Consider the following 27,842-nt stretch of genomic DNA (forward strand, 5'->3'; position numbering starts at 1 on the left):
TGTTCCACCAGCCAGATCTGAAGATAAATCTTACTAGTGTATGGGCACCTTAATACCTTATACACATCCGTGTCACCCGCGTGTAATCACATAAATTCTGAATGACAATCGCCCCGCCTTTGTCATCCAACTCTCTCACGTGCGTGGAATCTGGTTCTAAGTAATTGCTCTACCAATATTCCACTTATTTACAGATTATATATAGTTACTTTATATCAGGGGTGTCCAATCTACGGCCCGCAGGCCAAACATCACCCCGTCTGCTGCAATCCGGCACTGGTTTTTGATTCAGTATACTGTCATTAGGTCGACATGGCTAAGGTTGACAGGATTGGAATGTCGACAATGTCTAGGTCATGTTTTTTCACTGTTTTTGAGCTGACATGTGCCGACAGGCGGTATTTCATGCCCTGCCATCCTCTGGGGTGCGGAGAGCGCAGGGAGCCATGGGAGGGGAAGCAGAACTTTGACGATATCCATGTTGATATTCGGGACGAATAACCATGAAAAACTCGTGTGGACCTTTGACTATCGACTTAAACATGACAACCTAATATGGGTCGGCTCAATGACCCATACCCTCTGATACTGTGGTAAATGTAAAGCAGTAACTGTGCACTTTGGTAAGGCCATGCTGTGTTGCAGGGGGCAGATGTGACGTGCAGAGATTTAGATTTGGGAGGGACAAGTCCAATCTAAATTGCAGCATAAAATGAAGCTGCCCAGTAGGTGTGGGCTGCATGCAGGAGCCACCAGTATATACATAGTTACATAGTTACATAGTAGGTAAGGCTGAAAAAAGACTTGCGTCCATCTAGTTCAACCTGGTATAGATATCCATTGCTGATTTGGTAGGTTCTGGTATTTTACAGACAAATTATATTTCTTATTTGTACCCATGGATGTTTTTCTCCAGTAAATGTTTGTCCAACTTTGCCTTGAACGCATTTAATGAGCCAGCCGTTACCACCTCTCTGGGAAGAGAGTTCCAGAGTTTGACTGTTCTGACCGTAAAGAAATTCTTTCTACTAGCTGAATGAAATCTTTTTTCTTCTATTCTATACTCATGCCCTCGCGTCCTAGATTCCTTTCTAGTAGAAAATAGGGTGTGTGACAGTTCCTTATATTGGCCCTTGATATACTTGTACATGTTGAGCATGTCCCCCCTTAAACGTCTCTTTTCTAATGTAAATAGTCCCAAATTGCTTAATCTCTCCCCGTAGCTTAACCCCTTCACGACATATGACGTATATATACGTCATATGTCCGTTGCGGGGGAATCAAGCCAGCTCACGGAGTGAGCTGGCTTGAAAGAGAGCAGGTAATGGCTGTATATTACAGCCAGGTCCCTGCTCTCACGGCCACGAGCGGCGAGTTCGCCGATCGTGGCCGTTTAACCCTTTAAGCACCGCGGGCAAAGCGCCCGCAGTGCTTAAATAGCTGATCGGAGGGGGGGCGCCCCCCTCCGGCGCCGATCGGGGCCCCCCGCAGCGAGATCGGAGGGTGCCGATCGGTAGCCAGGGGTCTAATGTAGACCCCTGTGCTGGCCGTGTATGCATACCTATTACATCCTGCCTCAGGCAGGATGTAATAGGAAGTGCATAAAATCACTACGTTCAGCCATAGAGCTCTATGGCTGAACCTAGTACAGGCGATCGCGCCCCCTAGTGGTCAAGTACACTAGGGGGCCTTGTAGTAAAAGTAAAAAAAAAAAAAAAATAAAGTTTAAAAAAAAAAAAAAAAAAAAAATATTAAAAGTTCAAATCACCCCCCTTTCCCCATTTCCCAAATAAAAATAAATAAAAAATAAAAAAAATAAACATATTTGGTATCGCCGCGTTCCTAAAAGTCCGATCTATTAAAATATAACATTAGTTATCCCGCACGGTTAAAGGCGTAAACGGAAAATAATCCCCAACGCCAAAACTACGTTTTTTGGTCGCATCGCGTACCCAAAAAAAAATAACTAAAAGAGATCAGAAAGTCGCCCATATCCCATAATGGTATTAATTAAAAAATACACTTCAGCCCGCAAAAAATGAGCCCTCACCCAGGTCCGTAGGTGGAAAAATAAAAAAGTTATAAGCCGCAGAACATGGCGACGCAACGCAAATTAGAAAAACCGTAAAAGTTGCGATTTTTTTTTTTAGTGGTAAAACATAACGAAAACTATATAAGTTTAGTATCGCCAGAATCGTAACGACCCATAGAATAAAGATAACCCATCATTTTAAACGAACTATGAACTCCAAAAAAAACGTAACCAGCGCAAAATTGTGCAATGGCGTTTTTTTTTTTTTTTACCCCACATTGAATTATTTCCTGATTCCCCAGAATATTATACGGTACAGTAAATGGTACCATTACAAAGTACAACTTGTCCCGCAAAAAAAAAGCCCTCGTGTGTCTATATAGCCGGAAAATTAAAAAAGTTACGCTTATTTGAACGCAAGGAGGAAAAAAAAAAAAAAAATTACCTTAAAAGGCAATGTCGTGAAGGGGTTAAATTCTCCATTCCCCTAATAAGCTTTGTTGCTCGCCTTTGGACTTTTTCTAATTCTATGATGTCCTTTTTATAGTGTGGGGCCCAGAACTGTACTCCATACTCTAGGTGAGGTCGCACCAATGCTTTATATAGTGGCATAATTACCCTTGAGTCCCTAGTTTCCATTCCCCTCTTAATACATGCCAGAATTTTGTTGGCCTTTTTTGTAGCTACATTACAATGGGCACTACATCCTAGATTGCTGTCTATTTGGACTCCTAGATCCTTTTCAAGTATGGAATTACCCAGTTCCTCTCCGCTAAGGTTGTAACTTGCACACTGGTTGTGTCTCCCAAGGTGCATAACCTTACATTTATCTACATTGAACCTCATCTTCCATTTTTTAGCCCACTCATCTAGAATTGCAAGATCATTTTGAAGCATGGTGACATCTTCTGGTGATTTGATGACTTTGCTAAGTTTTGTATCGTCCGCAAAGATGGATACATTGCTGAGTAACCCTATCCCAATATCGTTAATAAAAATGTTAAACAAAATGGGCCCCAAAACCGAGCCCTGGGGCACTCCACTTAGTACCGGTATCATATCTGATACGGCACCATTCACAACCACTCTTTGTTCTCTATTACATAGCCAATTCCCTACCCATCTGCAGATATTTTCACCCAATCCTAGGTTCTCCATTTTATTAATCAATCTCTTGTGTGGGACAGTATCAAATGCTTTAGCGAAATCTAGGAAAATCACATCTACAGCATTTCCATTATCGAGGTTTTTGCTAACCTCTTCATAGAACCCTAGTATACCCTGCATGCAAACTAAAAAAGTTATCTCCTCCTCCTCCCCCCCCCCCCCCCCCCCCCCCCTGCAGAGCGATGCGGCTTGTCTGGGTGCACAGTTACTTTCCGCCTTTCTCCCAGCTCAGGATTCAGGGTCCTCATATTGTAGCCGGGCGTCTGCTGTGTGACGCTGCTGAACGCACTGCGCAGAGCCAACACTGTATTATGGGTGCCGAGACCTTTATACAGATGTCACTGCGCTTGTCACATGGGTATGAAGTCATGGTGTCACTGTCACCGTTTGGTGAGGTCTTTGTTCTGGCAGATGACGTCATACTCTGTATGTGAGGATAATGGCAGCATTAGTGAGGCCTGGGATCAGTCTATGGTGAATGTCACCTCATACAGAGGTCTGTTACATACAATACGCCCCGTATGACATGCATGACGCCCTGGATAAATCCTGCATGTTGAGGAGCCGGTCTGGAAGCTGTGTGTGTGTGTGTCTGTGTGTGTGTTCAGCTGCATGATGATGTACCCAGGTACATTAGAGCCAGGCTGCTGAGGACGTCATTGTCCCCCAGTGTGTGCACACAGAGATTGCTGCCTTGGAAACGAGTGGGAACCCTGTAATCTATCACCCGATGTCACGCTCCCACCAGCGCTAGATGTTCTGTAACTCTGTCACAGCGACAGTGCTGAAGATGTATCCACCAGTGTATCCCATTGCTCATAGACCTGTCACAATGTGTAATAGAACAGCACAGAGGTGCATGTTATACTCCCTAGCACTATGTTAGTGAGGTGCAGTAGGCAGCTATATACCATGACGTGCCAGGGGGCAGTATATGGGCACCGCCTAAATAAGTGCTTTATTTATTTATATACAGTTTATACAATTGTGCAGATAAACTACACATTTATCGGGTGAGAACGCCACTTTGCTGGTAAAATAAAGGCCTCTATAAATATATACAATATGGGCCTATTTATTAACCGTCCATTTAGGATGATAATCATCACTTATTGCCTGTATTTATGGGAAACCCCCACAGTGCGCAGCGCTTCTGCTTCTGCAGCGATACTGGTCCGCAGCGGTGCAAGATCACTTCCGGATGTGCCAGGGGGCAGCGTGTATGAGTGGGGCCAGGCTGCACTGGGACTGATAGGCCTGTAATCATATATTCAGGATTCCGTCATTCTAATGCTGTATTCAGACACAAATCATTTGCGCTTGTCATTGTGCAGCAGAATATGTGAGTGACTGTTATTAGATAATAACCCTATATACAAGCTGGGTGTGGTATGACGACCCGACATCGGAATCCTGACTGCCGATGCTCCAACAGGGGGGAGAGCAGAGAAGCCCCTCGTGGGCTCGCCACAGGTTCTATTCCACCTCTATGGGGGTCATTATAAAATGTCTTCCTGTAACATACACCACAGGGCACAGCTTTAATGTTCACAGGCTCTGCTAAGGGCTATGAAGCAGACTCTCCCAGAAATATGGCATGATGTAGTTAGCAATGCATGAACTGCAGGGTGCTGTGGATGTAAGAGACAGGAGAACTGTAAGCAGCAGCAGACTGTGTCTTCTGATTGCAGGTGATAGAAGAGATCGAGGAGATGATGCAGAATTCCCCGGACCCGGAGGAAGAGCTGGATGAGGAGGAGAAGGACCTGGAAGACATCAGCTCTCACTCCGACTCTATCCTCCTCCAGGAGATGCAGGCTCTGAGCCAGACCTTCAACAATAACTGGACCGCTGAGGGTAAGGCCCTATCCCCAGATCAGTCTTTATATATAATGCTGTCACTTCAGAGCAATCCAACCAACTACTGAGAATCAGAGAATCTATTACCAATTCATGTCATTTGGATGTAGCATGAGCTTGTGCCCTCTACATTACCAGGCGCACATTCACAATCTGCAGTGTTATTGTATTCACAGGCTGCCCCCTGGTGGCTGTTAGCAGTAACAGTCACTCTAAACAAAGAGGTCATTAAAAGCATGAAATCCTTGTAATTACCAGTTTTATCAAACATGTATAGGGTCATTCCATGTGACTCACGTTACATTTCCTGTTCTTTTATACAAGTTTAAATACATCACACACAAAAATAAAGCTGAAATGCAACAATGTAGAAATATGATAGTAATATATGGAGTACATAGCCATAACTAATGCATAGAAGCAGAAACCAATGTCCACTCTTAGTAGTTTTGTTACTGTTTATATGTGTGATTCATGTTACAACAGAATGGACGTACTGTAGGAGTGGACTTGTATAGTTACACCTGCGTTCCTAATTATTACAATATGAGTGTTATAATATACGCTTCTAAGACCTAAACTTATCATTGACACACAAACAAAAAGCTGAATGTTGCCCAATCTATACCTAAAATCAATTTTGACTTTTTAGTCGTGTTACTTACGGGTGTGACTTGTGTTACATACAGGTGTGACTCGTGTTACATACAGGTGTGACTCGCGTTACTTACAGGTGTGACTCGTGTTACTTACAGGTGTGACTCGTGTTACATACAGGTGTGACTCGTGTTACATACAGGTGTGACTAGTGTTACTTACAGGTGTGACTCGTGTTACATACAGGTGTGACTCGTGTTACATACAGGTGTGACTCGTGTTACTTACAGGTGTGACTCGTGTTACATACAGGTGTGACTAGTGTTACTTACAGGTGTGACTCGTGTTACATACAGGTGTGACTCGTGTTACTTACAGGTGTGACTCGTGTTACTTACAGGTGTGACTAGTGTTACATACAGGTGTGACTAGTGTTACATACAGGTGTGACTAGTGTTACTTACGGGTGTGACTAGTGTTACTTACGGGTGTGACTAGTGTTACTTACGGGTGTGACTAGTGTTACTTACGGGTGTGACTCGTGTTACATACGGGTGTGACTCTTGTTACATACAGGTGTGACTCTTGTTACTTACAGGTGTAACTAGTGTTACTTACAGGTGTGACTAGTGTTACTTACGGGTGTGACTCGTGTTACACACGGGTGTGACTAGTGTTACTTACAGGTGTGACTCATGTTACAGACGGGTGTGACTCGTGTTACATACGGCTGTGACTCGTGTTACTTACAGGTGTGGCTCGTGTTACTTACAGGTGTGGCTCGTGTTACACACGGGTGTGACTAGTGTTACTTACAGGTGTGACTAGTGTTACTTACAGGTGTGGCTAGTGTTACTTACGGGTGTGACTCGTGTTACACACGGGTGTGACTCGTGTTACTTACAGGTGTGACTCATGTTACACACGGGTGTGACTAGTGTTGCTTAAGGGTGTGACTCGTGTTACTTACAGGTGTGACTCGTGTTACTTACAGGTGTGACTCGTGTTACACACGGGTGTGACTCGCGTCACAGACGGGTGTGACTCGTGCTACAGACGGTTGTGACTCGTGTTACAGGGGCTGGCTTACATCCTGTTACGTGGCAGCTAGGGGCTGGCTTACATCCTTTTACGTGGCAGCTAGGGGCTGGCTTACAGCCTGTTACGTGGCAGCTAGGGGCTGGCTTACATCCTGTTACATGGCAGCTAGGGGCTGGCTTACAGCCTGTTACATGGCAGCTAGGGGCTGGCTTACAGCCTTTTACATGGCAGCTAGGGGCTGGCTTACAGCCTGTTACATGGCAGCTAGGGGCTGGCTTACAGCCTGTTACATGGCAGCTAGGGGCTGGTTGGCAGGTATTTGGGCCCTGTAGGGCAGACATACCAAAAGATGTGTGACGGGGAGCATCCTGCTATGGAAGGCCATCCACCCCCGTGACAATCACTAGGATGGGGGAAATCGCTCAGAGTGTATGTACTGAGTACTGAGCGTACATGCTGGACAAGGGGTAGATTGCTGAGGAAGGAGACAGTTGGGGTAATTCAGACCAATCACTACTGAGCGAATGTGCATCATCCAGCGAACAGGTAGATGCAGCCCCGCTATAGTGAAACTCTGCCTTGTAAATGAATGTGTACGGCTAGCGAGGACTTCCCAGCTGAGCGACCAATGACCACAATCCTTCCAGGGGCTGACACACCCTTGCTTGGAGATGCCACGCCCTCTACATGGCGTCTGAATCAGGCGGTTCCCTCATGGTCCCATCCGCCAGCAGATTATATAGCTGAGTGCAATAAGTAGAAAAGACATTGGAGTAAATTTACTAAAGCCTCTAAACATGAAAAGAGGTGATGTTTCCCATAGCAACCAACTAGATTCTGTTTAGCATTTGTTAAGCTGCAATAGAGAAATGCCAGACATACTCTCCTTTGTTGCTATGGGCAACATCACCTCTTTTCTTATTTTTAGAAGCTGTAGTGAATTTTCCCTAATGTCTACGCCCAGAGCTTTTTGGATCTTTCCTGCGCTGGTGCCGGCTAAGCATTTAATCCTAGTTGTTGCCTGAAGGCTATGCAGTCTATGTGCAAGTCGTCTGCTGGCGCCAGTAGTGTAGATTTGCGTAACTGTGTTTTGGGCTGTTCCCGTCCTTGTTGGAAAGGTTTCTATAGTATATTTTCCACCTTGTTTGTTCATTTTGTTCCGAGTATTTTTAGGTGCGTCTCTGGCTCTGCAGTTCTAGTGGGTCCCTGTTTTTTTTGTTAATCTGCTACCTGTTACCCCATTGGACTGTCCTCAATGTGCTCTGTTAGGTAAATAGTGAGGTTCCTCCGCAGTGTAAATGTGTCCACCATGGCTGACTGTGCTTCAGAGGAAATGTCTGTATAAAACATACATACAATATTACCTCCAAGTCTGTCTGTTGTTACCCAGTTTGTTCTATCAATGTCTACCATTGTAAAGCGCAACGGAATCTGCTGCGCTATATAAGACGCTGTAACGGAATCTGCTGCGCTATATAAGACACTAATGGAATGTGCTGCACTATATAAGACACTAATGGAATGTGCTGCGCTATATAAGACGCTGTAACGGAATCTGCTACGCTATATAAGAAACTGTAACGGAATCTGCTACGCTATATAAGAAACTGTAACGGAATCTGCTGCGCTATATAAGAAACTGTAACGGAATCTGCTGCGCTATATAAGACGCTGTAACGGAATCTGCTGCGCTATATAAGAAACTGTAACGGAATCTGCTACGCTATATAAGAAACTGTAACGGAATCTGCTGCGCTATATAAGACGCTGTAACGGAATCTGCTGCTCTATATAAGACACTGTAACGGAACCTGCTGCGCTATATAAGACGCTGTAACGGAATCTGCTGCGCTATATAAGACGCTGTAACGGAATCTGCTGCGCTATATAAGACGCTGTAACGGAATCTGCTGCGCTATATAAGACGCTGTAACGGAATCTGCTGCGCTATATAGGAAACTGTAAATAAATATAATATTATTATCAGTGTGATCACTTTTGACTAATCTTGTGAATGATGAGGATGAGTAACTGGCAATAACCACAGTACCATCATTTCGACCTTTTTATTCCCATAAAGTGCTGACCTGAGGTGGTGTATCAGCCCCATCTCTGACCCCTCTGATGTGACCCGTTGAGAAGACTTCTCTATTCCATAACTAATTTGATACACGTGGCCTGGAGCGAGAAGTCTCACTTTCCCACTTGCGTCCCCTCCAGCAGGTCTGCAGCACATGGACATCCCGGAGCTGACGCAGCTGCTGGACCGCGTGGAGAGAGCAATCTGCGACTACTCTGAAGAACTGATCCAGCAGCTGGCCCGGCGGGATGAGCTGGAGTTTGAGAAGGAGGTGAAGAATTCCTTCATCACGGCTCTCCTGGAGGTTCAGAACAAGCAGAAGGAGCAGAGGGAGATGGTGAAAAAGAGAAGGAAAGAGAAAGGCCTCAGCTTGCAGAGCAATCGGCCAGAGAGAAATGGGCAAATGCCCATGAAGGTACCCGCGTAATAATGCCCCAGCTGTTGTTCTAGCTCTCCTCTCTGTATCCATCCTGACACATGCTGTCATCTTCCCCAGCGTTTCAGCATGGAGGGGATCTCCAACATTCTCCAGACTGGGATCAGACAGACGTTTGGTAATTCAGGAAACGAGAAGCAGGTGAGCACAGCAACACCCTAAACAAAGGGGTTTGGGGATGCGGGAAAACAGCAATTTATGGGGTACGTTTAGGTATACTGCGTCAGCTGAGCGGACTACAGAACACACAAGGAAACGTTTCCTGTCCCAGTCTCATGCATCGTACTCTACCTCTCCCCTTCACTCTCCATCTCTCTCTTACCCTGGTTTCTTGTGCTTCTCATTTGTTTGTGTACTGCGCTAGGTGCTGCGGAACCCTTGTGTCGTCATATAAATAAAGTATAGTGAGAATTGCATGGTCTCTCGGGCAGCTGCCGATTTTATGATGCCGACACCTCCGAGTTGTAGTTGGATAAAGTTTTTACCCATAATAAAGGGCTCAGTGATATATGTAATATGACACTGACACATGACCGTCTCTTGCAGTATCTGAACACCGTCATCCCGTATGAGAAGAAGGTCACGCCCCCGTCTGTTGAAGACCTACAGATGCTGACAAACAGTAAGGCTGCCCCCTAATGGCGAGTTAAGATTATTTTATTTATTAAAAATAGTATATTATTTAGCAAGTTTACCTGTTACAGCGTTATAGTGGCGATGAATTACAGCAATTGATGCGTGCCTTTTTTTTCGCGGTGTAAATTGATGGAGAAAAAATAAAATATATTAAAAAAAGTTTCCTCAAGTAGGCGGGACCAAATCATCTGTGGGTGGAGCAAACACACAAGTGGGTTCATGTATACTCTCCCTGGCAGTGTAATATATAAATGCCCAATATACAATAAATACAGAATTGTAGAAGGCGAGATCAGACTTTAGGGCTGCAAGGTGGTAACTAGCTACCATAGTGCAGCTGGTGCATTGCAATGGGACCTGCACTGATGACGTGGCCCCCAGCCAGACAGCCATGGCTGTGCTGCACGAGCTGGAGAGAGCCCAGTCTTATTGGTTACCAGCAGTAACCAATCTATGGCACTGCAGGACATCAGCCCTTGTGACTCAATCATGTAACTGGCCTAGGGCCATCAGGTCACCAACATATAACTAACTATCCCCACTGCATAGGCCATGGCGAACTTACTGCTCCCCACTCCTGGCTGTGATCCGAACCCCCATACACTCACTGTGTCTCAGCTGCATCACAGCCTCTGCTAAGTGCACACTGACTGCCCTGTACAAGTGTTCCCGATGACCTTACCAGCCGCAGCATTGCTTACCTTATGGCCCTCATCTCGTGCCGTTCCTCTACAGGGCTCAGACCACCGTCTCCTGGTACTATGCTGGACCACACTTAGGCCCTTATTCAGATCTGATCGCAGTACAAATTTGTTCCCAAAATGGGCAAAACTATGTGCACTGCAGGTGGGGCAGATGTAACATTAAATTTGGGTGGGGTGTGTTGGAACTGAAATCTAAATTGCAGTGTAAAAAGAATGCAGCCAGTATTTACCCTGCACAGAAACAAAATAACTCCCTAATGGGGCCCATACATCTACAGATCGATTGTCAGATCTGGCTGGTTGGAACAAACACCTGGTAATGGATGAGACCAAATGACAGTTGACCTTTACCTTTGAATTGCTGGAAAAACTGCCAAAAACTGTCATTCAGATATTACCAGGTGTTTGTTCCAACCAGTCAGATCTGACAATCGATCTGTAGATGTATGGGCCCCATTAGATTTGGGAGTTATTTTGTTTCTGAGCAGGGTAAATACTGGCTACATCATGTTTACACTGCGATTTAGATTTCCGTTTCAAAACATCCCACCCAAATCTAACTCTCTCTGCACATGTTACATCTGTCCCACCTGCAGTGCACATGGTTTTGCCCATTTTGAGAACAAATTTGTACTGCGATCAGATCTGAATAAGGGCCTAAAGGCCTCCCATACATAGAGCCGACTTGTCCTGAGGACAAGTCGGACCCTATTCTCCTCCGAGCCGCCCGGCAGCTCCCCGGGAGGCTCACATACGATTAGGACTTTGATGTGCCATTTTTTACATGTGATAAATCGCATGCGATTTATCTCATGTAAAAAAAATAACAGGGAGCAGTGGGGGCGGGCGGCTGGGGAGGAAGCAGTGGGGCAGCAGCGCGTTACCAGATTGGGGCGGGCGGCGGTGACCATCAGTCTCACTCTCCACTGTGGGAGGCCACTGATTGGCTGAGAGTGCTCTATCTCAGCCAATCATTAGCCGGGCAGTCATTTGACATGTTATTTTAAAGATGTAATAGCCGCGGGCGGTAGCGCTGGACAGTGGAGAGTGAGACTGATGGTCACCGCTGCCCGCCCCAATCTGGTAACGCGCTGCTGCCCCACTGCTTGCTCCCCAGCCGCCCGCCCCCACTGCTCCTCACCGCCCCGACTGACCTACATCGTATGTCCCGCCGGTCCGACCCCTGGGGCCGGGTCCGATAGGCACGGGACCGCGCATCGGACCCAACCCCATGTCATGAAGAACCGATTTGGTCCGATTTATCGGGCCGATTGATCGCAATCGGCCAAAATCGGTCCAAATCGGGTTGATGTATGCCCACCTTAAGTATCAAATCTAGCGACTATGTTATTGCCACCCAGGTGAATAATAATATATGGTGCAACCTTCCCCATTTCAATATTGGACCCCTAACAGTATTGGAGTTGTTGCCTCGTTCCTTAGCTCCTGTGCCTAGTGTATGTATTACCACTTTCTGTTGTGTCTGCAGCATTGTCATTAACACATTGTGTTGTTATTGTCTTCCCAGTATTGTTTGCAATGAAAGAAGACAGTGAGAAGGTTCCTACCTTATTAACAGAATACATTTTAAAAGGTAACATTTCAGAAACTGATTAAATCCATTGATTTTATAGTTGAACACTATTATTTGTATACATATGTTATCCAGTAATTACCGCTTGTATCGGACAACTGTGTAATCCCAAACCTCAGCAATGACTGCGACCTGCTGCTGCTGCTCTCGCTCTCGCTTGTAGCACGATCTTAAGGTGCATACACACTAGTTCAGGGGTTCTCATACTCGCTCCTCAAGTACCCCCAACAGTGCGGTGCAGTGGATCTTTTAAAATGTGTCTAAATAATGAGTGCACCTGTGCACTTGCCAGGTGGGTACTTGAGGACCAGGGTTGGTAACCACTGCACTAGATGATAGTCGTTGCGATTTTGCAATGACAATAGGTCGTAGAGACAGAATGTAAGTATCGCCCAGTGTGTACGCTTGATCCTGCATTCCCGCTCATTGTCAATGTTCTCCTCCCTCGGCATTGCTGCAGGACCGACAGGAGTGGACACATATTGTCGCACCCAGCATTGGCAAGAGTGCATGCACTTTCTGATGCTGGCAGCCAGTCGAGTGCCTGTTGCGTACAATGTTGCTGTGTGACCAGCATTAGTTGGATGGTGCTGCGGGTCCAAGACATGAGCAGGTTGGCAGGAACGTAGTCCTGTGATGTCTGCCGTACAGACCTTGCCTATCCAGACGTGGTCTTTTTACACACAGGTAGTTGCAGTAAGCAGGGCAGCAGTGGGTGTGTTGGGTGACCCACCAGATGGCCGGAGCACTGGATCCGCTTGTAACTAATCTGTTAGGATCAGGTAACTATGTGGCATTGTCCGTACCCATTGGACCATTTGTTTTCATTTTCTAAAATGTGTGAAACAACGTAAGATATAAGAAGTTTGTAACTATGATGAGACCGGAGCACAATGTACAGGTATGAATGTCCCCCAGGCAGGGTATCAGTACTTGGTAGTTATGATACAACATACATGTAACATGAGAAACTAAACGTCCGTTCATTCCAGGCAGATTTCTGGCTATAGGAAGTTCTCTTTTATATATTTTAAAGGAGCGGCAGTGGCCCTAAATTTTAAAATTATATATATAGTTATCAACCATTCTAACCCCCTCTCTGAATGAATTATATATACACTGCTCAAAAAAATTAAGGGAACACTAACATAACACATCCTAGATGAATGAGATATTCTTATTAAATACTTTGTTCTTTACATAGATGAATGTGCCAAAAAATCACAAAATCACACAAAAATTATCAATGGAAATCAAATTTATTAACCCATGGAGGTCTGGATTTGGAGCCCCCTCAAAATTAAAGTGGAAAAACACACTACAGGCTGATCCAACTTTGATGTAATGTCCTTAAAACAAATGAAATGAGGCTCAGTAGTGTGTGTGGCCTCCACGTGCCTGTATGACCTCCCTACAACGCCTGGGCATGCTCCTGATGAGGTGGTGGATGGTCTCCTGAGGGATCTCCTCCCAGACCTGGACTAAAGCCAACTCCTGGACAGTCTGTGGTGCAGACGGAGGATGGAGCGAGACATGATGTCCCAGATGTGCTCAATTGGATTCAGGTCTGGGGAACGGGCGGGCCAGTCCATAGCATCAATGCCTTCGTCTTGCAGGAACTGCTGACACACTCCAGCCAGAGGTCTGGCAGATGAAGCGTATATAGCATGTAGGATTTGCGTAGCAGAGGATTCCATTTTTAGCAAAAGAACAAGTGACTCGAGTGAATATGTATAGTGGTCCGCCAAAAATGGGTCACATTCAGCAGTGTCGTAGGTCAATATCTAAGCCAAGAGAACGGTGTCAGTTCACCAGTTATACATTAAGGCGCTGGACCACCCGGCGGCTGCACAGGACAAAAGCGGGAGTATACCAAATGGCTCCGAAACCCACCACGGTTGCCATCCACTGGATCTTAGGCGGTCTGTATTGAGCCCCCCAGCTCTGTGCACCGACGATCAGGGCAAGATGGCGCCGGTCCCTCCGGTGCGGTTAGCGACAGTGCGTCCCAGCGGAGACCACATCCCGCTACCTCCGCTAAACTTGCCGGAGAGGTTGCCAGCCCGCACTCCCCCCAGCCCGCCGGGTCACCGTAAGCAGGGGGTTATTCAACAGGAGAGTGTGTCCGGCGCTGGGAAACTCGGCCTGCAGATCCCCAGCTTCCGGGGTACAGTGTATCAGCAGGCCGCAAATGAGAAATCAGCCTAGGTGGCGCAGAGACTACGTCGCAGCACACCAGCCGGGGCACCGGGTAGTCAGGTATGTGGTCCCACAGGCAAGGCAAGTGCCAGATCCGCCAGCGGGGGTAAAATAGGATATTTAGAAGGATATGTAGCGGGAGCTCCTGGAAGCTGCTGCCTTCTTCTAGCCCGTCCAAGCCACGCCCCAGCCACGTGAGGTCTAGCATTGTCTTGCATTAGGAGGAACCCAGGGCCAACCGCACCAGCATATTGTCTCACAAGGGATCTGAGGATCTCATCTCGGTACCTAATGGCAGTCAGGCTACCTCTGGCGAGCACATGGAGGGCTGTGCGGCCCCCCAAAGAAATGCCACCCCAAACCATTACTGACCCACTGCCAAACCGGTCCTGCTGGAGGATGTTGCAGGCAGCAGAACGTTCTCCTTGGCGTCTCCAGACTCTGTCACGTGCTCAGTGTGAACCTGCTTTCATCTGTGAAGAGCACAGGGCCCCAGTGGCGAATTTGCCAATCTTGGTGTTCTCTGGCAAATACCAAACGTTCTGCATGGTGTTGGGCTGTAAGCACAACCACCACCTGTGGACGTCCGGCCCTCATACCACCCTCATGGAGTCTGTTTCTGACCATTTGAGTAGACACATGCACATTTGTGGCCTGCTGGAGGTCATTTTGCAGGGCTCTGGCAGCGGTCCTGCTGCTTGGTTGTTGCCCTCCTACGGCCTCCTCCATGTCTCCTGATGTACTGGCGTGTCTCCTGGTAGCGCCTCCATGCTCTGGACACTACGCTGACAGACACGGCAAACCTTCTTGCCACAGCTCGCATTGATGTGTCATCCTGGATGAGCTGCACTGCCTGAGCCACTTGTGTGGGTTGTAGACTTCGTCTCATGCTACCACTAGAGTGACAGCATCGGCAGCTTTCACAAGTGACCAAAACCGCAGCCAGAAAGCACCGGAGCTGAGAAGTGGTCTGTGGTCACCACCTGCAGAACATCTCCTTTATTGGGGGGTCTCGCTAATTGCCTATAATTTCCACCTGTTGTCTATTCCAATTGCCCAACAGCATGTGACATTGATTGTCAATCAGTGCTGCTTCCTAAGTGGACAGTGTGATGTCACAGAAGTTTGATTGACTTGGAGTTACATTGTGTTGTTTAAGTGTTCCCCTTATTTTGTTGAGCTATATGTGTGTGATATATTTATATATATATATATATATATATATATATATATATATATATATATATATATATATATATATATATATAAATCTTCCTTGCCAAGATGGGAAATTGCAATATCACAAAGTAAACTAATATATACCTCTTACCATTTCTATTTGTTTATTAAGTCTCTAAATGTAGAGCAGCACATTTTGTTGCACTTTACAATTGGAAACAACAGTGATAAAACAAATTGAGTAATATCAGACAGACATAGAGGTTGGAGGGCCCTGCTCGCAGACTTACACTCTATAGGGAACTAAGCATTGATACACAAGGACAGGTGTTATCCAATGCATAAGGGTCTACAGCATGGGTCTTCAATCTGTGGCCCTCCAGATGTTGTGAAACTTCAAATCCCAGCATGCCTTGCCACATTTTTAACACTCCATTATAGCAAAACTGTGGCAAGGCATGCTGGGATTTGTAGTTTCACAACATCTGGAGGGCCACAGTTTGAAAACCCATGGTCTACAGATTGTTGGGCTGTATGATACGGTCACCCAGCAATGTTGGCCTGGGGTCAGGAGGATGGGAAGCTGAATAAAAACAATATATGTCAGGAGATATGTGGACTGTACAGTGAGGTGAAAGGTTTATGAAGGTTCTGTGGACAGTTCCAGAATATGATAAGCATTCCACAGAGTGGGTCCTGCAATGGTGGATGAGAGAAGTAGATCATGTGTAGAGAAGTCGGGTTGGGAGATATTATGAGATAAAGGGAGAGAGACGCTGGTGTAATTTGGCTTAGGCCTTGAGTATAAGTATTTTATATTGACTATGGTAGAATACAGGTAACCAGTGGAGGGAGATTAGCCTCGCAGCTGCATTCATAATGGACTGCAGTGGTGAGAGTCTGTATGAGTATCATCCATATACAGATTCCAGTGTCCGTCTGAGCACGGTGTGAACATTTGTAATGCTGATAATGTTACGGCCCCATGTGATTTACCATTATAAAGCGGAGTATGTACTTATACCCTGATACATTACTTATTGCTTGAGGTCTCCTATTTCAGCAACAATTGGAATATATAGAAGCTATGAACCTCATTTTCATGTGAAGGACGAGTCTCACTTTTCTGCATGTACACTAATGACTGGGACTCATCTGTGAAGGGGTATAGAAATAAAGAAATAAAGAGTAAAAAAAACAAAAGTGAAATATAAAATGTATATACAGTACAGTACTTTCCCCACCAATTCAGCAAGAAGCTTTCTTTCCCCACCAGTCCGGCAGGCAGGGCTCCTTCCCCACCAGTTTGACAGGCAGTACTCCTTCCCCACCAGTTTGACAGGCAGTGCTCCTTCCCCGCCAGTCCGGCAGGCAGCGCTCCTTCCCCACCAGTCCGGCATGCAGCGCTTTTTCCCCACCAGTTTGACAGGCAGCGCTCCTTCCCCCACCAGTTTGACAGGCAGCGCTCCTTCCCCCACCAGTTTGACAGGCAGCGCTCCTTCCCCCACCAGTTTGACAGGCAGCGCTCCTTCCCCACCAGTCCGGCAGGCAGCGCTCCTTCCCCACCAGTCCGGCAGGCAGCGCTCCTTCCCCACCAGTCCGGCAGGCAGCGCTCCTTCCCCACCAGTCCGGCAGGCAGCGCTCCTTCCCCACCAGTCCGGCAGGCAGCGCTCCTTCCCCACCAGTCCGGCAGGCAGCGCTCCTTCCCCACCAGGCAGCGCTCCTTCCCCACCAGTCCGGCAGGCAGCGCTCCTTCCCCACCAGGCAGCGCTCCTTCCCCACCAGTCCGGCAGGCAGCGCTCCTTCCCCACCAGGCAGCGCTCCTTCCCCACCAGTCCGGCAGGCAGCGCTCCTTCCCCACCAGTCCGGCAGGCAGCGCTCCTTCCCCACCAGTCCGGCAGGCAGCGCTCCTTCCCCACCAGGCAGCGCTCCTTCCCCACCAGTCCGGCAGGCAGCGCTCCTTCCCCACCAGGCAGCGCTCCTTCCCCACCAGTCCGGCAGGCAGCGCTCCTTCCCCACCAGGCAGCGCTCCTTCCCCACCAGTCCGGCAGGCAGCGCTCCTTCCCCACCAGTCCGGCAGGCAGCGCTCCATCCCCACCAGGCAGCGCTCCTTCCCCACCAGTCCGGCAGGCAGCGCTCCTTCCCCACCAGGCAGCACTCCTTCCCCACCAGTCCGGCAGGCAGCGCTCCTTCCCCACCAGGCAGCGCTCCTTCCCCACCAGTCCGGCAGGCAGCGCTCCTTCCCCACCAGGCAGCGCTCCTTCCCCACCAGTCCGGCAGGCAGCGCTCCTTCCCCACCAGTCCGGCAGGCAGCGCTCCTTCCCCACCAGGCAGCGCTCCTTCCCCACCAGTCCGGCAGGCAGCGCTCCTTCCCCACCAGTCCGGCAGGCAGCGCTCCTTCCCCACCAGGCAGCGCTCCTTCCCCACCAGTCAGGCAGGCAGCGCTCCTTCCCCACCAGGCAGCGCTCCTTCCCCACCAGTCCGGCAGGCAGCGCTCCTTCCCCACCAGTCCGCGCTCCTTCCCCACCAGTCCGTCAGGCAGCGCTCCTTCCCCACCAGTCCATCAGGCAGCGCTCCTTTCCACACCAGTCAGTTACACATTTCCTATTGTTTTCAATCAGGATAATTACTACATCTGTGTGTCAGTTACAAAACAAACCCATTAAAATGACTTTAAAAGTAAAAAAAAATCATATAATGTATTAATGTGACATTAACCAAACTTTGCCAATATTTTACTCATTCATAAAAGGGGTAAGAAAAAAATGGCGAATTATCATGGACTTTCTAGTCCATATACTATAATATTAAGACAAATTTGTCCTTTATTTTTATAGATTAACCTTAGACCTATACAGCTATATAATGTATTATAGAATACCCTTAGACATATACAGCTATATAATGTATTATAGAATACCCTCAGACATATACAGCTACATCATGTATTATAGAATACCCTCAGACATATACAGCTACATCATGTATTATAGAATACCCTCAGACCTATACAGCTACATCATGTATTATAGAATACCCTCAGACCTATACAGCTACATCATGTATTATAGAATACCCTCAGACATACACAGCTACATCATGTATTATAGAATACCCTCAGACATATACAGCTACATCGTGTATTATAGAATACCCTCAGACATACACAGCTACATTGTGTATTATAGAATACCCTCAGACATATACAGCTACATCGTGTATTATAGAATACCCTCAGACCTATACAGCTACATCATGTATTATAGAATACCCTCAGACCTACACAGCTACATCATGTATTATAGAATACCCTCAGACATATACAGCTATATCATGTATTATAGAATACCCTCAGACCTATACAGCTACATCATGTATTATAGAATACCCTCAGACATATACAGCTACATCGTGTATTATAGAATATCCTCAGACCTACACAGCTACATCATGTATTATAGAATACCCTCAGACATATACAGCTACATCATGTATTATAGAATACCCTCAGACCTACACAGCTACATCGTGTATTATAGAATACCCTCAGACATATACAGCTACATCATGTATTATAGAATACCCTCAGACCTATACAGCTACATCATGTATTATAGAATACCCTCAGACCTATACAGCTACATCATGTATTATAGAATACCCTCAGACATATACAGCTACATCATGTATTATAGAATACCCTCAGACCTACACAGCTACATCATGTATTATAGAATATCCTCAGACCTACACAGCTACATCATGTATTATAGAATACCCTCAGACCTATACAGCTACATCATGTATTATAGAATAGCCTCAGACCTACACAGCTACATCATGTATTATAGAATACCCTCAGACATATACAGCTACATCGTGTATTATAGAATACCCTCAGACCTATACAGCTACATCATGTATTATAGAATAGCCTCAGACCTACACAGCTACATCATGTATTATAGAATACCCTCAGACATACACAGCTACATCATGTATTATAGAATAGCCTCAGACCTACACAGCTACACCATGTATTATAGAATACCCTCAGACATATACAGCTACATCATGTATTATAGAATATCCTCAGACCTACACAGCTACATCATGTATTATAGAATACCCTCAGACCTATACAGCTACATCATGTATTATAGAATACCCTCCGACCTATACAGCTACATCATGTATTATAGAATACCCTCAGACATACACAGCTATATAATGTATTATAGAATACCCTCAGACCTATACAGCTACATCATGTATTATAGAATACCCTCCGACCTATACAGCTACATCATGTATTATAGAATACCCTCAGACCTATACAGCTACATCATGTATTATAGAATACCCTCAGACATATACAGCTACATCGTGTATTATAGAATATCCTCAGACCTACACAGCTACATCATGTATTATAGAATACCCTCAGACATATACAGCTACATCGTGTATTATAGAATACCCTCAGACCTACACAGCTACATCGTGTATTATAGAATACCCTCAGACATATACAGCTACATCATGTATTATAGAATACCCTCAGACCTATACAGCTACATCATGTATTATAGAATACCCTCAGACCTATACAGCTACATCATGTATTATAGCATACCCTCAGACATATACAGCTACATCATGTATTATAGAATACCCTCAGACCTACACAGCTACATCATGTATTATAGAATACCCTCAGACATACACAGCTATATAATGTATTATAGAATACCCTCAGACCTATACAGCTATATCATGTATTATACAATACCCTCAGACATATACAGCTACATCATGTATTATAGAATACCCTCAGACCTATACAGCTACATCATGTATTATAGAATACCCTCAGACCTACACAGCTACATCATGTATTATAGAATACCCTCAGACATATACAGCTATATCATGTATTATAGAATATGCTCAGACCTATACAGCTACATCATGTATTATAGAATACCCTCAGACATATACAGCTACATCATGTATTATAGAATACCCTCAGACCTATACAGCTACATCATGTATTATAGAATACCCTCAGACCTACACAGCTACATCGTGTATTATAGAATACCCTCAGACCTACACAGCTACATCGTGTATTATAGAATACCCTCAGACCTACACAGCTACATCGTGTATTATAGAATACCCTCAGACCTACACAGCTACATCGTGTATTATAGAATACCCTCAGACATATACAGCTACATCATGTATTATAGAATACCCTCAGACCTATACAGCTACATCATGTATTATAGAATACCCTCAGACCTACACAGCTACATCGTGTATTATAGAATACCCTCAGACCTACACAGCTACATCGTGTATTATAGAATACCCTCAGACATATACAGCTATATCATGTATTATAGAATACCCTCAGACCTATACAGCTACATCATGTATTATAGAATACCCTCAGACATATACAGCTACATCATGTATTATAGAATACCCTCAGACCTATACAGCTACATCATGTATTATAGAATACCCTCAGACCTACACAGCTACATCATGTATTATAGAATATCCTCAGACATATACAGCTACATCATGTATTATAGAATACCCTCAGACCTATACAGCTACATCATGTATTATAGAAAACCCTCAGACCTATACAGCTACATCATGTATTATAGAATACCCTCAGACCTACAGAGCTACATCGTGTATTATAGAATACCCTCAGACATATACAGCTACATTGTGTATTATAGAATACCCTCAGACATATACAGCTACATCGTGTATTATAGAATACCCTCAGACCTATACAGCTACATCATGTATTATAGAATACCCTCAGACCTACACAGCTACATCATGTATTATAGAATACCCTCAGACCTACACAGCTACATCATGTATTATAGAATACCCTCAGACCTACACAGCTACATCATGTATTATAGAATACCCTGAGACATATACAGCTACATTATGTATTATAGAATACCCACAGACATATACAGCTACATCATGTTTTATAGTATAGCCTCAGACATATACAGCTACATCATGTATTATAGAATACCCTCAGGCCTATACAGCTACATCATGTATTATAGAATACCCTCAGACATATACAGCTACATCATGTATTATAGAATACCCTCAGACCTATACAGCTACATCATGTATTATAGAATACCCTCAGACATATACAGCTACATCATGTATTATAGAATACCCTCAGACCTATACAGCTACATCATGTATTATAGAATACCCTCAGACCTACACAGCTACATCATGTATTATAGAATACCCTCAGACATATACAGCTATATCATGTATTATAGAATACGCTCAGACCTATACAGCTACATCATGTATTATAGAATACCCTCAGACATATACAGCTACATCATGTATTATAGAATACCCTCAGACCTATACAGCTACATCGTGTATTATAGAATACCCTCAGACCTACACAGCTACATCGTGTATTATAGAATACCCTCAGACCTACACAGCTACATCGTGTATTATAGAATACCCTCAGACCTATACAGCTACATCATGTATTATAGAATACCCTCAGACATATACAGCTACATCGTGTATTATAGAATATCCTCAGACCTACACAGCTACATCGTGTATTATAGAATACCCTCAGACATATACAGCTACATCATGTATTATAGAATACCCTCAGACCTATACAGCTACATCATGTATTATAGAATACCCTCAGACATATACAGCTACATCATGTATTATAGAATACCCTCAGACCTACACAGCTACATCACGTATTATAGAATATCCTCAGACCTACACAGCTACATCACGTATTATAGAATACCCTCAGACCTATACAGCTACATCATGTATTATAGAATAGCCTCAGACCTACACAGCTACATCATGTATTATAGAATACCCTCAGACATATACAGCTACATCGTGTATTATAGAATACCCTCAGACCTATACAGCTACATCGTGTATTATAGAATACCCTCAGACCTACACAGCTACATCGTGTATTATAGAATACCCTCAGACATACACAGCTACATCATGTATTATAGAATAGCCTCAGACCTACACAGCTACACCATGTATTATAGAATACCCTCAGACATATACAGCTACATCATGTATTATAGAATATCCTCAGACCTACACAGCTACATCATGTATTATAGAATACCCTCAGACCTATACAGCTACATCATGTATTATAGAATACCCTCCGACCTATACAGCTACATCATGTATTATAGAATACCCTCAGACATACACAGCTATATAATGTATTATAGAATACCCTCAGACCTATACAGCTACATCATGTATTATAGAATACCCTCAGACATATACAGCTACATCATGTATTATAGAATACCCTCAGACCTATACAGCTACATCATGTATTATAGAATACCCTCAGACATATACAGCTATATCATGTATTATAGAATACGCTCAGACCTATACAGCTACATCATGTATTATAGAATACCCTCAGACATATACAGCTACATCGTGTATTATAGAATACCCTCAGACCTATACAGCTACATCGTGTATTATAGAATACCCTCAGACCTACACAGCTACATCGTGTATTATAGAATACCCTCAGACCTACACAGCTACATCGTGTATTATAGAATACCCTCAGACCTACACAGCTACATCGTGTATTATAGAATACCCTCAGACATATACAGCTACATCATGTATTATAGAATACCCTCAGACCTATACAGCTACATCGTGTATTATAGAATACCCTCAGACCTACACAGCTACATCGTGTATTATAGAATACCCTCAGACATATACAGCTATATCATGTATTATAGAATACCCTCAGACCTATACAGCTACATCATGTATTATAGAATACCCTCAGACATATACAGCTACATCATGTATTATAGAATACCCTCAGACCTATACAGCTACATCATGTATTATAGAATACCCTCAGACATATACAGCTACATCACGTATTATAGAATACCCTCAGACCTATACAGCTACATCATGTATTATAGAAAACCCTCAGACCTATACAGCTACATCATGTATTATAGAATACCCTCAGACCTACAGAGCTACATCATGTATTATAGAATACCCTCAGACATATACAGCTACATTGTGTATTATAGAATACCCTCAGACATATACAGCTACATCGTGTATTATAGAATACCCTCAGACCTATACAGCTGCATCATGTATTATAGAATACACTCAGACCTATAAAGCTACATCATGTATTATAGAATACCCTCAGACCTACACAGCTACATCATGTATTATAGAATACCCTCAGACCTACACAGCTACATCATGTATTATAGAATACCCTGAGACATATACAGCTACATCATGTATTATAGAATACCCACAGACATATACAGCTACATCATGTTTTATAGTATAGCCTCAGACATATACAGCTACATCATGTATTATAGAATACCCTCAGACATATACAGCTACATCATGTATTATAGAATACCCTCAGACATATACAGCTATATAATGTATTATAGAATACCCTCAGACATATACAGCTACATCATGTATTATAGAATACCCTCAGACATATACAGCTACATCGTGTATTATAGAATACCCTCAGACATATACAGCTACATCGTGTATTATAGAATACCCTCAGACATATACAGCTACATCATGTATTATAGAATACCCTCAGGCCTATACAGCTACATCATGTATTATAGAATACCCTCAGACATATACAGCTACATCATGTATTATAGAATACCCTCAGACATATACAGCTACATCATGTATTATAGAATACCCTCAGACCTATACAGCTACATCATGTATTATAGAATACCCTCAGACCTACACAGCTACATCATGTATTATAGAATACCCTCAGACCTACACAGCTACATCATGTATTATAGAATATCCTCAGACCTACACAGCTACATCATGTATTATAGAATACCCTGAGACATATACAGCTACATCATGTATTATAGAATACCCTCAGACCTATACAGCTACATCATGTATTATAGAATATAGGGGGGGGGGGGGGGGGGGTGTATTACAGCTGGAGACCTTATCTGTGAAATTCATTGTCTCTTTTTTTTCCCCCCTCTAGTGCTGTGCCCAACCTAACGTGTGCCAACAAGACTGCCAATCAGGGGGGACGTATATGTTACATCTGGACTGCATGACATAACATTTACATTTGCATTGAATTAATCTGATTTACAGGCCGGTATTGATCATTACCTATTGCTTTCTCATCAATTTAACCACTATCTGCTCAGAGGAAACCAAGATATCACTCGTACTGTTTTGTGTTATTCATGCGCCACCGAGTAGTCTTCTGCCGGGATATCTGCCCCCTGCTGGATATAGGCGGTAGTCAGATACTTCTGGCAGAATCCTACTTGTACCTCTATGGCCAAGGTGCATTTCTGCTATGTACAGATGTGTGACCCCTGTAAATGGCATGGTCCCGTGGTATTAGCTGAGGGGATGCGTTATTGTCTGTACCTGTTCTGTGAGGTGGAAGAGCCATGACTGGAGCACCAGAGGCGTCACATCTCCCCAGCTGGAAGGTGCCAGCGCAGGGAACACGTGTCTGTAGGCGCCCTCGTTGGTCCAGGAGGTCGCTCCATACATCTTACCACTTGTTTTACTCAAATCAGCCCTGTCTCTAATGATATCGCTGAGGTACTGACCTGTTCCGTGTAATAGGCCGTTCCGTGGTCCTCACCCCCCGCAGTGGCTGTATCGGAGTGTCACTGGAAGTATTACATCTGCCCTCTCCCACACTCTAATTTATCATCAGCATAAAGCAGCGATGGGGTTCCTGGGGATGGATGGATGGAGGAGGTGGGGACTGACACACGGAAGGCCTTTGTACATTGTAGTGTGTTAGAACGTGTCTTGCCTTGTATTATATGATAGCTAAATAAATCTCATGTAGTGAATGTGCTGTGTGTTTTATGTGGCTACCGGTATAAGGGAGAACAACGCCTTCCCATCACACATTGTTATACTTAGTATGTGCCAGGTATGTCGGGTTGTCTGGGAGTAATAGCGGTGTCACGGTTTATTCCTGCCCCTGCTCACCGTATACATGTGATTAGCAGATGTCTGACCGTGGCTGGTGTCATAGGAGGGTCTACACTCTGGACCACACAGGCACTGACATGGGAGATGGCAGGTCACAGCGTGTCATTGTCCTTCCCCAGAGCCACTGCACAGCATGTCTCAGCACTTCTGACTGGATATGCCGTTTTCTTATTCATTACCTGGTGCCTATCGATGTATAAGCACCAGGAGATTTTTACTATCTTCACTTACAATTTTAACCATGGCCCTTATTCAGATCTGATCGCAGTAAAATTTGTTCTGAAAAAGGGCAAAACCATGTGCACTGCAGGTGGGGCAGATGTAACATGTGCAGAGAGAGTTACATTTGTGTGAGTTATTTTGTTTCTGTGCAGGGTAAATACTGGCTGCATTATTTTTACACTGCAATTTAGATTTCAACACACCCCACCCAAATTTAACTTTCTCTGCACATGTTACATCTGCCCCACCTGCAGTGCACATGGTTTTGCCCATTTTCAGAACAAATTTGTACTGCGATCAGATCTGAATAAGGGTCCAAGTGCGGTTTGGCCTGTATACACTGTACACATAGATAGTCACAATGGTCTTGGCTGCAGACTTTGATATGCAATACAGACTTTGCGGTGACACACATTGGTGTCGCATGTAGGCTTTTGTGTAAATTACTATCTAGTGAAAATCATAAGCCAAAATCGCACCATGTGTACAAACCTTATAACACTGGAATATGTATGCGCTATATAAGAAACTGTAAATAAATATCCCTCCTAGTGTATGACATTCATCTGTCCTCACTGCTCCAATTCCCTGCACTACTACCTATGCCCTCCTCTTACTATGACTCCCACATTCTATACTTCCCATACTAATGCACAGTACACCCAGCAACACTAACCTACTCTTGTACACTACTCACACCACATCCGGGTGTGGTGTAACACACCGACAGTCGGGGTTCAGACTACACAGTGGGGGAAGCGCAACGAAGCCCCTTGCGGGCGCGCTGCGCTCGCCACCTTTTTTATTCTCCCTATATGGGGATCGTGGACCCCCCACGAAGGAGCAGTCGGGATAATGACTGTCGGAATTCTGACTGTAGGTGAGTCGTCCGGCACCCCCACATCCAGCTATAAACCTCCCCTACTCATATCACCTATACTGCCCATACTAATGTTCACTGCTCACACTGCAGGTACACACTCACACCTCCCCTACTCCCACCTGTACTACTCCCACTGGTACACCCTCACACCTCCCCTACTCCCACTTGTACTACTCACACTGGTACACCCTCACACCTCCCTTACTCCCACCTGTACTACTCACACTGGTGCACTCACACCTCCCCTACTCCCACCTGTACTACTCACACTGGTACACCCTCACACCTCCCTTACTCCCACCTGTACTACTCACACCTCCCCTACTCCCACCTGTACTACTCACACTGGTGCACCCTCACACCTCCCATACTCCCACCTGTACTAACACCTCCCCTACTCACACCTCCCCTACTCCCACCTGTACTACTCACATTGGTGCACCCTCACACCTCCCCTACTCCCACCTCCCCTACTCACATCACCTATACTTCCCATACTAATGTTCACTGCTCACACTGCAGGTACACACTCACACCTCCCTTACTCCCACCTGTACTACTCACACTGGTACACCCTAACACCTCCCCTACTCCCACCTGTACTACTCACACCTCCCCTACTCCCACCTGTACTACTCACACTGGTGCACTCTCACACCTCCCCTACTCCCACTTGTACTACTCACACTGGTACACCCTCACACCTCCCTTACTCCCACCTGTACTACTCACACTGGTGCACTCACACCTCCCCTACTCCCACCTGTACTACTCACACTGGTACACCCTCACACCTCCCTTACTCCCACCTGTACTACTCACACCTCCCCTACTCCCACCTGTACTACTCACACTGGTGCACCCTCACACCTCCCATACTCCCACCTGTACTAACACCTCCCCTACTCACACCTCCCCTACTCCCACCTGTACTACTCACATTGGTGCACCCTCACACCTCCCCTACTCCCACCTCCCCTACTCACATCACCTATACTTCCCATACTAATGTTCACTGCTCACACTGCAGGTACACACTCACACCTCCCTTACTCCCACCTGT

At 45.1% G+C, this 27,842-nt stretch overlaps 1 protein-coding gene across 6 annotated transcripts in view; it reads left to right on the forward strand.

Annotated features, from left to right (window-relative positions):
* Positions 1-25,529, forward strand: part of FEZ1 (fasciculation and elongation protein zeta 1) — a 67,494-nt gene extending 41,965 nt beyond the window's left edge. For 4 of the 6 annotated variants that reach the window (XR_014464130.1, XR_014464128.1, XR_014464132.1 and 1 more), the window contains 7 exons: positions 4,891-5,056; positions 8,918-9,192; positions 9,274-9,354; positions 9,760-9,835; positions 12,082-12,147; positions 12,835-12,929; positions 24,689-25,529. Coding sequence is in view for 1 of the 6 variants with exons in the window: in XM_083163546.1 (XP_083019672.1) it covers positions 4,891-5,056; positions 8,918-9,192; positions 9,274-9,354; positions 9,760-9,835; positions 12,082-12,147; positions 24,689-24,705 (681 nt within the window). In the remaining 5 variants the exon portion in view is untranslated. The remainder of the gene's footprint in view (positions 1-4,890; positions 5,057-8,917; positions 9,193-9,273; positions 9,355-9,759; positions 9,836-12,081; positions 12,148-12,834; positions 12,930-24,688) is intronic. The other 2 variants (XR_014464129.1, XM_083163546.1) reach the window with 2 other exon arrangements.
* The last annotated feature ends 2,313 nt before the right edge of the window (positions 25,530-27,842 follow it).

The sequence above is a fragment of the Crinia signifera genome, chromosome 19 (assembly GCF_055691185.1).
Source record: "Crinia signifera chromosome 19, ASM5569118v1, whole genome shotgun sequence".
In the NCBI taxonomy this organism is placed as follows: domain Eukaryota; kingdom Metazoa; phylum Chordata; class Amphibia; order Anura; family Myobatrachidae; genus Crinia; species Crinia signifera.